Consider the following 15,002-nt stretch of genomic DNA (forward strand, 5'->3'; position numbering starts at 1 on the left):
AGTTATTCGGGACAGAGTGGGGGACAAGATGCGGGAGTCGAGGCTAAGATGGTTCGGGCATGTTAAGAGGAGAAGCATTGACGCTCCTGTTAGGAGGTGTGAGAAGCTGACCATGACAGGTTTGAGAAGAGGTCGAGGCAGATCTAAGAAGTACCCGGGGAGGTGATTAGACAGGACATGGTGAAACTTCAATTTACTAAGGACATGACCCTTGATAGAAGGGCATGAAAGTAAGAGTAGGGTAGAAGTTTAATAAGTAGTTGAGAGTTCCCTTTCTTACCCGTAGTACTAGTAGCACTGCATGTAAATATACTGGTTGTTGTGAAGGCCAAAATAGGGACTTCGTTTCCATTTTATGCGACAAATAATGACACACTTGGATATTTAAAACAATTTTACTTTCGACTAATCATTATGGCCTATTTAAACCAATATTTCACAAATTGTCTTTTCTTTCTTAAATAAATCTTTATACCCAGTTAAACACCATCAATTGGGATGGAGGGAGTACTTTTACTATTTAGGTACTTACTATTTAGGTACTTATTATTTTGGGGGGTGGGGGGCGACTAAAACATCTCTTCCAAAATGCAAATTAAAAATGTACTCGATATCATTCTTCAAATACAAAAACTTTGGATGTCAAAAACTAGCAAAAGCCCACCACTAAATAGGATGATGGATTACAAAATGCTAATATGCATTACTCATTAGTTCAGAATCACAGAAACTACTAAACAAACAAAAGGTAAGAAGGATATCAAGAAGATGAAAAAGAAAGGAGGGGAAGTTTCGCGACACAGCTAAAGCACCACATTGTAAAACCTCTGAATGTCCAAAGCTGGTTACAGGAGATCAGCAACATTTGCTGGGAGCTCCTCAATCACCACATTGTAAAACCTCTGAATGTCAGACAGCATTCTCTCATCGTCGCTGGTTACGAAGTTGATTGAAACACCCTTCCTACCAAACCTCCCACTACGTCCAATACGATGAAGGTAATTCTCAGGTTGAGTGGGGAGATCATAATTTATGACAAGGGAAACTTGTTGGACATCAATTCCTCTGGCCAAAAGATCGGTGGTGATGAGAACACGAGAGGAACCAGAACGAAATTCGCGCATTATAATATCCCTAGTATTCTGATCCATGTCACCATGAGTGGCCGAGACTGTATGATCTCTGCTTCGCATCTTGTCAGTCAACCAATCAACTTTGCGACGAGTATTCACAAATATCACACTCTGTGTGATGGCCAAGGTTTCATACAAATCGCAAAGGGTCTCAAGCTTCCATTCTTCCTTGTCCACATTCACATAAAACTGCTTAATACCTTCTAAGGTCAGTTCATCACGTTTCACAAGAATCCTCACGGGTTTGTTCATGAACTTCCTTGTGATCTCAAGGGCCTCAGGAGGCATTGTGGCAGAGAAAACACCAACCTGAATCTTAGGAGGCAAGAGCTGGAAAATATCGTAGATCTGGGGACAAAGAAAATGTGTAAATTTTAGAACCACCAGGGAAGAAATCATGTAAATTTAAGTAAAATATTCCATGTGAAGACAAGCAGTGGATACAGACCTAGAACACTAACACGGAAGTACCTGGGATACAACCATAGCATACATAAAAGAACACAGAAAGGAAAGTGGACAACAAAATCACAAATACATTGGACATCATTGCAAGGCTAAACATAATTTACAGCGTCACACATACTTAATCACAAACTATCAAGAAAACAAGGCCACGGATTTAAACTATGTTCCAACATACTTGAAAGAAAAGAAACTAGCATAAAGAAAACAGAAAAGAGAAGATGGCATCTTTGACCTCTACAACAATAATTTGGGCTATAGAGTATGTCAAGTGCACTGGTGCACAAAGCATCCCCTGTTCACGCAGGTTCTGGGGAAGGACCGCACCCTATGGGGGTGTGATATAGGCAATCTATTCTAATGCAAGCATCAGTGGCTTCCACGACTCGAACCCATGACCTATAGGTCACACGGAGATAACTTGACCGTTGCTCCAAGGCTCCCCTTCAAGTGCACCATAGACCAGATATCACTTTTTCCAGTATCTAAAACCTCTGGACACCCCTCATTCCCGGGAAAACAAGTGAATAATTCTGCACAGACTCATATTTCTCAGGCTGAAAGAAAAACTAACTCCTAAACATAGTCAACCCTACTACATTGATGATGTTGGTGGTCTCCTTTTAGAATCATTTGTATAACATGTGAACTGAAGAACCTTAAACATCAAGACTGTCATTCTTTTATAAAGAACAGGTAGAGACTTTCATATAAAAAACAGAGATATCAATGCAAAGATGAAGATGTGTATGCATCACAGACACTGTGCAGGTATGTGGGAAAAAGAAGGGGCATTTTTTTTTATCTAAAATAGTCGACCTGATCCTTGAAGCCTCTGGAAAGCATTTCATCAGCCTCGTCCAATACAAACATCTTAATGTGATCAGGGCGGAGAGACTGTCTCCTTAGCATGTCAAATACACGTCCAGGGGTTCCCACAACAACGTGAACCCCACTTGAAAGGATGCGTTGATCCTCACGGACACTGGTGCCTCCCACACAAGCATGAACCTTGACACCAAGATAGTCTCCAAGTGCTCGCATGACCTTTTCAATTTGCTGTGCAAGCTCACGAGTAGGTGCCAAGACCAAAGCTTGACAGTCTAGTAGTTCATAGTCTAGTTGTTGCAGAATTCCAGAGCAAAAAGTAGCAGTCTTTCCAGTTCCAGACTGAGCCTGTTGAATCACATCAAGACCTTTGCAGAAAGGTACAATTCCTCTTTGTTGAATTGCTGAGGGTTTCTCAAAACCTACAACAGATATAGTCCAATATTAGATCTAAGTATCTAACAAATTCGAAAATAGAAAAGTGACAAAAATATGAAGACAATACTTCAGTACGAGACAATATGCACAGAACAACTATGAAAAAAGCAAAGCTCCTATGGTAAAAGTAGAGGAAGCATTCAGTTTGATCCAAAATCCCCAACTTAGTACCAGCACGAAGAGAAGGGAAAATACGTCTTCCTCTTCTTAATAATCTGTACAAAAGTCAAGAACTGAGAAAGAGAAACGGGAAAAGATTTTCAACTGACCGTATGCATAAATGCCCCTGAGGAGGTTCTCCTTCAATCCCATGGCATCAAAACTATCATAGACCTCATCGTATGAGGTAAAGAAATCTTGCCCTTCAGCATTTAGCCTGCATGTGCAAATTTGCAATAAAGAAAGTAGTCACACACATTATAACTAAATATTTTATTTCTCACACATGCATGATTTTGACTCCCAGATATGCTGATGTGTGGATAGACAAACTCAAGGCAATATAACATAACTTAGGAATGGAAAAGCAACAGTATAATCGAGGCAGTGATACTCACAATTCTGTCATTTTCGAATCATACTGACGAGCATCAAACTGTGATCCTTCAGGAGCTGCACCCGCCATGACTAGAAAGAATTCACAGCACATCAGCAAACAGAAAGTTTTTAGCTTGAACCCAAAAATTATCAAAACATGTATCCCACCCCACCATAACCGGAATCAAACCACGCTGAACTAACCAAAAAACCAGAAGTTCGATTCACCCCCAACCCCCCCCCCCCAAAAAAAAAAAACCTAGCTTGTCACTATCCTTCTAAAGACAATAACTTTAGCACAACATGATGTTAACGAGTACATTTCTCTTTTGTTTTGAAAACATTTTGACATATGTAAGCTGATTCACACATAAAGAGCACCCCATAAACAGATTCATAAGAGATATATCTACATCAAACCACACAAAACAAAAACAAAAAAAGCATTTAATTTACACACGATATCTAGAGATTCAAAAACTATAGCTAAAATATACAAAAAAGTAAATAGAAAATAAACAAAGGAGAAAGGTACCTGAAGATGTAGAGGAAGAGAAGAGATGCTGCAGTTGTGAGTAATAAGAGAAGTTAGGGTTTTTTCCCAAACTTCTCGGATCTACGGCCCACTGGAGTTTGTAGAGATACGATACAATAATGTGCGAATGTTTTGAGGGTTCCGTAGTAGCCAAAGAGACCCATATTTTTTCTTGTTCTGACGAATTTGCCCCTTATGGAATTGTCCTTTCGGGCTACACGTGGCCCATTTTGCGGCTTCCTTACATTTACGTACATGGCTCCTTTTTGAAGGCATAGCAATTGGAGAATCGAAAGGCCATAGGTTTAAGGTTGTCCTAACCTAAACAAACAAAATCTAAAATAAAATTCCAAAAAAGTAAGTAGCAAAGGAAAAGTTTTGATAAAGATTGCCCTAAAAGTTATTTTTACAAATACTCCCTCCGTTCCCTCCGTTCCAGTTTATGTGAACCTATTTTCTTTTTGGTCCGTTTCAAAAAGAATAAACCCTTTCTAAATTTGGTAATAATTTAGCTTAAAGTTACAACTCTACCCTTAATGAGAAACTTTTATAACCACACAAATACTCTGGGCCCCATTTGGTCTTGTTTAGGACCACAAATTCCAAAAGTCTTTATTTTTTTCTTAAACTCCATGCCCGGTCAAACAAGTTCACATAAATTGGAACGGAGGGAGTATAAATAGCTATTACACCGTTCAACAACCCATAAAATATGTAGCCAGGATAACTTCATCGTCAAAATCTTACTCACTCCAATTCATATCTCACCTTGCATGGCTCAACTAACACTACACTAATTACAATAGTACGTAGCTTTAAAAAGAAAACTTATTTAAATGATCTGTTCTTTTCAAAAGAATGTCAAATATTATGACAAATGTTTGCGATTGAATGTAGTATAACTTTCTTTCAATGTGTCATTCAGACTCAGTTTAAGATGTATAGTTAGCATAAAATAAATCTTCCTAACGGTAATCCCACTAATTCGTGCAGTAATGCTCTCTTTCTGCAAAATAAACACGTACTTGAATAATTGCAGTTTTTGTGAAGTTTTACGAGTAATTTTGTGAGTAAAAAGAATATTTTGAAGAGGTGCAGCTCAAGGTACCGCTTCATACTGAATTTTCAAAAAATTAAAAAAAGGTTTAACCAAACCTCAATCTCAAGCCTTTCCAATTCCAGAAATTTGAAGTGAAATTCATAGTCTCTACATGTACATGGCAATTTAAAGCATTATTTTCAGAGAGCGTTTTTCCTTAATAAGTGGCATCTAATTGACAAGTTTCTTTGCACAGGCATTCTTACTATTCTAACTGGCTACATCATCTACCAAAATCCCAAAGTTAAATAAGCTGCATTGACAGTCCCTTCTAAACCCTTCAGCACTGGAATGTGCACAAATGACTCCCAAATTGCGACACAATATCCACTAATGCTCCGTAACCAGCTACTGCTGTTACCTGAAAGTTATGGGCAAGTGAAACCCTGTTTTAGTTATTGATAACAATAGTTTAACACTAGAGTATCTGTCCTGCCACAGTGGCAATTCCACTTCAGTTTTGGTGTACAATATTCTGGTTTTTTATACAGAAAAGAGAAGAGTAAGAAATCTACCTAAAACATGCTGATCACACTTGTGAAAATATAAAGTGGTGTATCAGCAAACTAAAGAAAAGTAGTTTCTTACCCCTGAAGGATGTAAAGAAATGGAAAACAGTGACTGAGGAGCACATGGTATCTGTGAAATAATATCTCCGTTCAGGTCAAAGCGACTAAGCAGGGGCTCCGCTCCAACCGCTAAAACCTGACAGGGAAAATGCAGCTCCTTAGCCAAGAAGGAATGGGAATAACCAAAAAGCATTTGATGGAATTAGTTGTTCTCACCAGCATATACGTACAAGTAAAACAATAGAGGACAGCATATACGTACAAGACATACGTGAACCAAAGCAAAATAATAGTACAGTGCTGAGACGACAAAGATCATAAGTCAAATAGTTCAAAGATTTAAACTTTTTGGAACGCTAGAGCAAATCATTATTCGATCTCTTCTTTTATAACATTTAAAGTTGAAGATTACTGTAGCTAAATAGACAACCAACACAAACACGAAAGAGAATCAAAGGAACTCATTCCAAAAAGGGGACTTAAAACAAACACAGGGAACAAACGAAACTACTTGGAAGTTGATATAAGTGAAAGAACTGACTTGATTATCATGAAATATGGCATCCTGGATAGCAGCAGTTGTCGTGATTCGTGAAACGCATTCACAAGCTGGAAGGTTCCATACCGATAAAGACCGGCCACTTCCACAAGCCTATGAAATCAAGCATAGTGGCTGTAATTAACATCCTTGATGCAGGAAACTTACTGTCAGTCTGTCATGCATGAAAATATGATAAAATATTCATTTCTCCAATCTCAACCTTAAAGCTGTGAAGTTACCATAACCAGGCAAAAGAAAATGAAAAAAAAAAAAAAAAGCATAACTTGAAATAAACCAGGAGATGGTACTGTATCTCTATACCCACCTGTATACATGTAAAGGCACACAGATTTCCTTTCTGCCGATTGCAAGGTCAGATGCAAAAGCATGCACCAACAAGAATTCAGAACATCAACAAAGATTGCCTTTTTTTTCTTTTTCTTTTGAACAACGATTATGTTACTTATCAAGATGAAGAAATTGCTTTATTTTGAAGAAAACAATCTTTTTAACAATGATTGCTTCACTTATCAAGATGAAGAACTTGCTTCATTTTGAAGAAAGACAATATTTTAGTGGAGAACAAGAACCCTTAGCAACTATGTTGCTCGGATCCTCCAAAAATGTTGCGGGGTGTGTGTCGGATCTTTAAAAAGTATTTGCTCTTTTGGAGGATCTGACACGGGTATGGCGGTATTTTTGGAGGATCTGAGCAACATAACCTAGCAATGCTAATACTATATTGGGAGAACAATTACACTTGGCAATCCTAGAGTTTCAACTGCAACTCAACACCAATTGATAATTGCTAAACATTCATTAACATATTTCAGGAATTCATCCAAAAAAAGCTTTGCCATGTGGACTGACAATACAAAGTGCTTAAAACCTTCAACAGTAAAATAGGAATGAAATAACTCTTCCATGTGCTCCAATTCTACTAGTTCTACTAGTAATGACAGTTTCCCGAATTGGAAATAAAAAGATTTAGCTTTTGAAATGAATGGGGATAACAAGTTTGCAGCATTTATGGAAGTTTACATTTGACAATACCTAAGATGTCCAGTAGCAGTCAAGCAACACAGTACCTGGATTCAAGGTTCCACATACTGTATAATGCATGGAGTTGCTATCATTACCATGTTATATCAGCATGAACTTAGTCTCACAAAGGCCAAACAAAAGTTGTGCTCTATGTAATAGACCCAATACCCAGTTACCCACCCACCCCCCTTCCCCCCACCTCTCTCTCTCTCTCTCTTTATATTTTCCTATGGCCAGAAAAAGATGTATGCCTACTTAGTATTCAAGTTTTAAAAGGAAAGACAAATAACTTTAGAATGTAAAGCTTTTTGGGAGAAAGGAGGGAATGATTTTTAAAACAAGTGAAAAGAGGGTCAAAGAATTACACATAGAGGAGTGTGAATACTGCTATCTTAAACGGTTTCATCAGACATAACAAAGAGAATCAGAAGAAAGAAAATCATGAATGAATAGAATGTAAACTCTCCTAAATTAAGAGATTCATATCTGCGTGAATACGGGATGCGTTGTGCACCGGGCTGTCCTTTTTATCTTATTATCATCTTCAAGTAAACACCAGTCATCATTGACGAGATTATTATAACTATACAGTAGGTTGACCCTCAAGGACATTAACAAAAGTAAGCTTCCGTAATTTCACAATGCAACAGATAGAATATTTGATCGGTAAATACAACAGAAAGAATTGCAGTATAAAAGCCAAAACCAAACAACAATTATAATTGTTGGTGCAGTAGCAAACTTACGAGAACGCTAGTTTGGTGTATAAAGGAATCTGAACTCTTACCAGCCAACTCTCACTTGCATCAAGAGCAATGCAACTGACATATGGAAACAACTCCCTCGACCTCTTATCCTTATGTAGATCAATTATTTGAATACACTTACCAGTTCTGCAATCTAAGGCAAATTCATAAATAACAGACAATAATAAAACAGAAAAAATAGATCCAAATGAGCAAAATCATGTGTAATTTCTAAATAAGAGAGATAGCTCAAGTCAAGAAAAGGCAAAATTGGCCATTCATTACACTCCCTGCTTTTTATAAAAACCGAAATGTCCCCACGGCAGGCCTTATGCTCCTCTTACTAGAAAGAATGACATACCCCATATTCGTGCTGTCCCATCCTCTGAACCAGTTATAACCTGAAAATTGCCAAGCGAGAGAAAGAGAGAAGCAAAAAGAAACAAGGCAGAATTAGAATTCAGCCCAAATTCCAGGAACCATTGCTCAACTAAAAGTAAGCCACCCCTCCCACTAAGACTGAGAGAGGAAGCAAAATAAAAGTACACGTCTAAAAATATATTCTATTTCCAAAGAGAACAAAACATAAAGGTGCTGTTGCACTAAAAGAATTTTGAAATTATAAGTTTCAAGGAAAAGGATTTTTTCCAGCTCATATGCCAAGTTTAGTTTTAACCTCAAAGTGAAGAGCCAGCAACATGGGTATCACACACTCCTATCCATAGCAAAATCTCTTCAAATGGGAGAAATCAAATCTTGACAGAGAGGGAGGGAGAACTAGCTAGCACCATAAGCATTTGGTACATGGAGTCCATAAAATGGAATTGGGAATGACTATACAGAGAGAGAGAGAGAGAGAGAGAGAGAGAGAGAGAGAGTATGTATGGGAGAGTATGTATGGGTGAGAGAATGGGAGACAAACAGAAGCTTTACCTGATTGTGAGAATTTCGCGCAACAATGCAATGCAAGTAGTCTGAATGCCCTTTCAAAACCATCTTTATTTCATTCTTCTCCTAAGCACCAAAACTTTAATTAGATTTTCATGACAGATTTAGAAGAAGCAATGAAGAGAGTTGAAGTATAAGTCGATGAAGTAAGCCAAAAGAATGGAGAGATCTTATAATATGAGCCAACCATACACCTTGAACAAATACATACCACATCCCAGCAGTATGCACAAGAATCACCAGCAGCAGCAAAAATGGATCCAGTCTACAATGGAACACAAAATATTAAATAAAAATATGTAGGCAGGACAACTTTGAGGTAAGTTTTAAAAGGCTGAATCAGAATATCAGACTTGACCTACGCAAGAGAAGAATCCATGCAATAAAAATGAACAGAGTTAACTATTCTTGACGCTTTGAACTAACAGCTCTAGCTATGGTACCAGAACCCCGAAGTCCACTCAACATGAATCCCTCAGTAGTCACTTGATTCTTCTCTCCCTACCACCTCCTAGGGTTGTGCCAGGAATCCTTCTCCAAATTTGGTATTCAAAAATCAAATACACAAAACAATATATCAAAATAGAGTAGGTCTAATGTACAAAAGAAGACTGGCCACCCCCCAAAAGCAGTGCACCAAAGAATCAAATGAATAAGACAAATTGTCTGCTACTATGAAGTTCTTTTGTAGTTCATCCACAAATTTAGCACTTCTAGTAGATTGCACAATTTGAAAAAGTTAATAGCTTCCACCACCACACTCCACTCTCTTCTTCGTAAGAAGAAAACGAAATGCAATATTGTCTCATTGCTGCACAATACATAGGTTTCAACTACCATCATAATCTAGCGAAGGACCCAAGACATTCCTTCATAACTAAGAGCATCTGTAGTAAAAGAACTGGTTTGCCTCTCAGTATCTAAACAAGCATCTAACTAGGAAAAGATAACTAAACCACAATCTATTTATACCTCCTGGGTCCTGGCTGGACCAGCTAATGCGTCAACTGAAATCAGACTTATAGTCCTATCCACTCACTCCAGAGTGTCAAATCAAGAAGCCACTCAGTTGATTTAGAAGAAAATAAAAGGGCAACAAACCTGAGTATTAACGGCCATGCAATTATTCTCTGGAATTGGAGAAAGTGCACCCCATGGACCTCTGAGATATGAGAACATGGTCAGAACAGAAAAGTAATAATAGTATAAGGAAAGATGCATAAGTGAACCCTTCACTGTTGTAAGCAATAACTAATTTTCAGATATAAGGTCAAGATAACAAGTCATCTAAAAACCAATATAAACTAGTATATGAATTAACAGTGGATGTAAAAACTTCGATTGCAATTTATTTATTAACTCCCCCCCACCCCCACCCCACCCCAGGAAAATAATATACCTAACAAAAGCATTGAGGAATCTTCTTAAGCACTAAGGGGTCGTTTGGTACGAGGTATAAGTAGATATAGTATTGGTATAAAAATTTAATATCACCTTAATACTTTGTTTGGTTAGCAAACATGGTATAAGTTATCCCGGGATTAAAATTAGTAGCGGGATAACTTATACCTTGTAGGGAGTGGGGTAATTAGTGCCGGGAAACTTATACCTTCTTCTTAGAAATTATGCAATTGTCATTTTTAATACAACATACCAAACAGTGGATAAAAAACAATCCAGCATAACTTATCCCAGTATAAGCCGTATTGTAACCAAACGAACCCTAAGTATGCTAACGAGAATATCAGGAAACCATCAAGTAAGCAGGAAGGTTGCAACAAAATGTTTAAACTCCTGAGCAACTAATCTTTAGTTGCACATCAATTGTTAAGCATGCAATATCAGCACCTACTAGTGATGCAAACTGTCTCAGAAGAGGTAATAATAAAAATTATAATGAAATTATTTCACGTTTTTCAATAACTTACTTTTGTTGAGGATTCACCAAGTCAAGAATTGGCTCTGATGTGCCTCCTGTATAGTGATAACAAGAGAAAAAATAAGCAGAGAAGACAATCCTTTCTTCTTTACATCAAATGGAAGCAGCAAAAATCCAACTCATTGCTCAATTCTTGAACAAACTACTATCAAGTTACATCAACAAGTAAACTCAGGACCAGACTGCTTATGGGCATTCAAATGTAGGGTAAAAGTAGCCTAATGCATTCACCTCAAGGAATTCATATGACTTGCAGAAAATTTTCTGCCACATACAGAAAAAGGGTGTTAATTCAATAGGTTTTGGTCTATGGCTAAGCTAGTATCTCAGAGGCACACAACATACATAGTGCGGGAACCAAAAGACCATGCTTCAAGTGTGAGGGTTAGAAAGACACAGAACAAATTTACATTTCCCCCCAAAAAAAAGAGGCAAACATTTGAAGACTAGTATCTGCCAGTTTTTCAGGTGGTGGGGAAGTGTCTTTCTTCACTTCTTTGTCATTCAAGTAACATAATTTGTGCCAGTTTGGCACTGGTATGTCTACTCCTTTTTTCATCTCTTTTTCCTATTTTTTCTCTAAAACTAATTTTTATCGGTAAAAATAACACTCAAGACATTTTCCCCAGACACCTCTGCCTTAAAACCTTTTTTTAGACATTAAAAAAATCACATAAAGCCACAACCAAGATTCCTGCATGGGCACAAATATATGCTTGCATATTGTTTTGTATTCATGTCAGACACCGGTAGTCATACAAAAACAATTGGAACGAACTCCAGCCCAATCAGATGGTGTCGCAAGTCATGTCCTTGATACTGAACACTAAGTGTCCTTCAATCAGACAGCAAAAAGTCTATCAGATGTGTCAATTATTCCCACTTCAATAACTTTTAGGGCTCGTTTGGTACGAGGGATAAGGGATAATTAATCCCGGAATTAAAATTGAGATGAGTTTGTCCCACATTTGCTTGGGATAAAATCGTGGTATAACTAATCCCGAGATTAGTTATCCCTGGATTGTAGTGTTTTTTCTATCCTATGGGAGGGTGGGATAATCCCGGAATAATTAATCATGGGATAACTTGTTTCCCAACCAAACGACCCCTTAAGACATAATTTCAGAAGATATAATGGCATACTTTAGGTAGTAACAAGTATTACAAAATTAACCTTGCATACTAGAGATCGACACAAATTCAACCAAACACGAAAGCAAAGAAGAAAAAGAGTTGTCTCCTGCCCTATGCAAAACATATGTTAAACTTCATTTATGTTATATTCGATGGAACTCTTCTATATTATGTAGTTATGGTGTCTTGAAACCTCAAGTTCATTTTTTTTGTTTTTGTAATTCCTTATGAACACTTGCGGGAAACTCCTTGCCGAGGGCCTGTGCACTCCCGGGATTAGTCGGGGCTCAAAGAGACTCTGACACCCGGTGCAAATCAAAAATAAAATAAAATAGTGGAACACTATATTAGGTTATAGTCATTACAGTTGTCATGCCCCCATATTTTCAAAAGAATTTCTTTTTGTATCTGAATCGGTAATGTGCCCAATGTCTGTCCATGACCATGATATGTAGGGGGGCTACATACAACTCCTAGATGAAACACATGCTTAACTACAGAGCAAAATTGTGTCTTTGGTATCTGAATCAATATTGTGCTTGCCCCAATGTCCATTTCATGACCATGATATGCAGGGGCCCACATACACTCCTAGATGATATACATGCTAAACTATAGAGCTAAAAAGCTGGAATGCTTCGAACTCAGAATTAACAGCCTGAAGTTTGACGGCATGAAAGATGTAAGAAACTCCTACAAGGGGCACATAGAAAATTGTAATTTGCTGCAATCGACACTTCCAACTTCTAATTTAGGCAATGAAAGACGCAATTACATATGACCCCCCCCCCCCCCCCAAAAAAAAAAAAATTCCTTCCCTTTCGGACTTCCTCTCATAATGCAAAGACATTGTGAGTTGTGACAAGTTTGTGCAGCAAACAGATTATTAAGCTGAATGACTTTCAGCATTGCCCATATTCAAATTTAAGAATCGATGCTCTTGCGTATCTAAATAAAAGGAGTCGTATATTACAAATGGAAGCAATGCCAAGCAGAGGTTTTCAAATGTTTAAAGTAGGATGTTAGAGGATCCGTCAGTCAACTATAATACCTATGAGGATCCGTCAGTCAACTATAATACCTACGACTAGTCAACACAAGCCCAAACTAACCTAGGATCTAACTGCACACTAAAAAAGTTGTACCTTGCACCGGCTCCTTAGACCCCAACAATTCTTTCCATTTCCATCCACGAATCCGACCATCATCACCACAACTGCATGAAATCACCTACATTAAAAAAGAATCGGCATCTATGGTAGAACCAAAGTCACACTGATTGAAGAAATTTATACAAGATATTTGGTTCTTTTTTTTTTTGTGATAAGTACACAAGATAAGTGCCTCCCTTGTTTACTTTCACTCTAAACAAAAACTTGAACTATCTTACATTTGTGCTAACTCACCTACAATTTTAAGGAATACATAAGAACCAAAATTTTTATAAGAACAAGTACCTCAATAATAGTGAATCCTCATCGTTGCCATAAAATTTAACATCATAAGCAGGCCCATCATGTCCTTGTACCAGCCAACTAGATTCAGCCACTGGCACCAACGAACTAAACCAAATTCACCAAATAATTATCAATTCAAACCAAAACTTACCTTCACACTTCGAAAACATTGAGAAAACAGGAACTTACTTGCCCGCGGAGCTCAAATCCTACCAAGATGAAGAAGCAAAAAAAAAAAAAAAAAAACTTAATACTTTAGTCAATAAATTTTGCTTCTTCCAGTTAGAGTGAGATATTGAGCTTACGAGGCAAGAGGAGATGGAGTAAGAGGCGATAGTGCCGTCGCTAATACCGGCGACGATGAGGTCCGGATAAGAATTATGGTTTGGATTCGGGTTCGGGGCGAATGCAGTACGGAAAACAGTTCGGCATTGGGATTCTCTCTCCAGTAAAATGGAGTCTCTGTATACGTCTTCGTCCCAGTTCCTGCAGTCCATCGCTGTTACCATCCTTACCAGAATATTTCGGTGTTTAGTGAATCAGGGTTTAGCTGAAATTCTTCACGAAGAACCGGGATTTTGGATAATTCGCGATTAGCGACATCGTTTCTGTAAGTCCGAACGGGGTTGGGGCCCAACTTAGTTCAGTTCAAAGCTTTCCCGATTTAACTGTTTCTTCTTACTTAATTATTTCCAAATTAAATTTGAGATAAGCATATTTTATATTGGTTGGGATAAAATCGCAATATAACTTGTTTACTCTCCAAAATGGATAACAATTGAATTTTAAGGATACGTGATATAACTTGATATAAATTAAGAAAATAGATTAATATTAAAACTGACGATAAGAGAATAAAAGTAAACCACACAAATTGAACAACCTTGGCCTTCGAGTTCGATTAGCCTCAAACCAAGAAATGCCTCTACTGATGTAAGAACAGAATATTGCGTATAACAAAATGATAAGAGCTAGAAATAACAATATATTGTTTTGTATTGCGTATTTCAATGTGTGTTACAAATGATAAGATCCCCCCTCCGTTATATAGTAGGGGTATCCTACTCTTGATGCAACTCTATACAAGGTTAAAAAATCTCATGATTTTCTAATTAACCGGCCTCTCCCTGATACGTGCCTAGATTCCCACCGATCTTTAATTGATTGCGGATATTTCGGCCCTCTGTTATTTGGCTCGGCAAATTTCCCTCGATCTTGTTTGATCTCGATCTTGTTCGGTCCCGGGATCATGAGCTCGATATTGTAACTTCGTACCTCGGTTCGATATAACCCGAGATCGAGCTTTAACCAGTCACGTTTCAATCTCGATTGGCCACACAATAGACGAACCCAGTTTCGACCATATACAGATAGTCCCCTCGTTTTTCGGAGAGAAGATGACGAAAAACGATATGAACTTTCACACCCCGTTTCGATAGATCATGACGTAAGCGACAAACGGTTACTGAAACGTCCCGTAGGTCCAGTTACCAAGGCATTAAATGCTTGTCAGCCGTTGGTCGACCACTACGGGTTTTGAACCTTCATTAGCAGAATATAAATATCCAACCTTTCATTCATTCAAACTT

At 37.9% G+C, this 15,002-nt stretch overlaps 1 protein-coding gene across 1 annotated transcript; it reads right to left on the reverse strand.

Moving 5' to 3' along the window:
* Positions 1-581: 581 nt before the first annotated feature.
* On the reverse strand, positions 582-14,063 carry LOC104209956 (uncharacterized). Its single transcript, XM_009758730.2, has 18 exons — positions 13,719-14,063; positions 13,603-13,622; positions 13,414-13,518; positions 13,102-13,172; positions 10,812-10,857; positions 9,985-10,045; positions 9,095-9,148; positions 8,869-8,949; positions 8,297-8,336; positions 7,977-8,089; positions 6,146-6,256; positions 5,624-5,740; positions 5,321-5,396; positions 3,937-4,128; positions 3,422-3,491; positions 3,134-3,240; positions 2,418-2,848; positions 582-1,481 (listed from the first exon to the last, which is right to left on the reverse strand). Exons 1-18 carry the CDS (start codon positions 13,920-13,922, stop codon positions 846-848), a joined length of 2,535 nt encoding a protein of 844 aa, XP_009757032.2. The 5' UTR covers positions 13,923-14,063; the 3' UTR covers positions 582-845.
* Positions 14,064-15,002: the final 939 nt, after the last annotated feature.

The sequence above is a fragment of the Nicotiana sylvestris genome, chromosome 7 (genome assembly GCF_000393655.2).
Source record: "Nicotiana sylvestris chromosome 7, ASM39365v2, whole genome shotgun sequence".
Lineage (NCBI taxonomy): Eukaryota > Viridiplantae > Streptophyta > Magnoliopsida > Solanales > Solanaceae > Nicotiana > Nicotiana sylvestris.

Coding starts and splice junctions, on each gene's coding strand:
- LOC104209956 (XM_009758730.2), bottom strand. CDS start 13,922: ATGGTAACAGCGATGGACTGCAGGAACTGGGACGAAGACGTATACAGA. Junction 13,623..13,718: donor ACTCCATCTCCTCTTGCCTC/GTAAGCTCAATA, acceptor TCATCTTGGTAG/GATTTGAGCTCCGCGGGCAA. Junction 3,492..3,936: donor CTCTTCCTCTACATCTTCAG/GTACCTTTCTCC, acceptor AATTCTTTCTAG/TCATGGCGGGTGCAGCTCCT.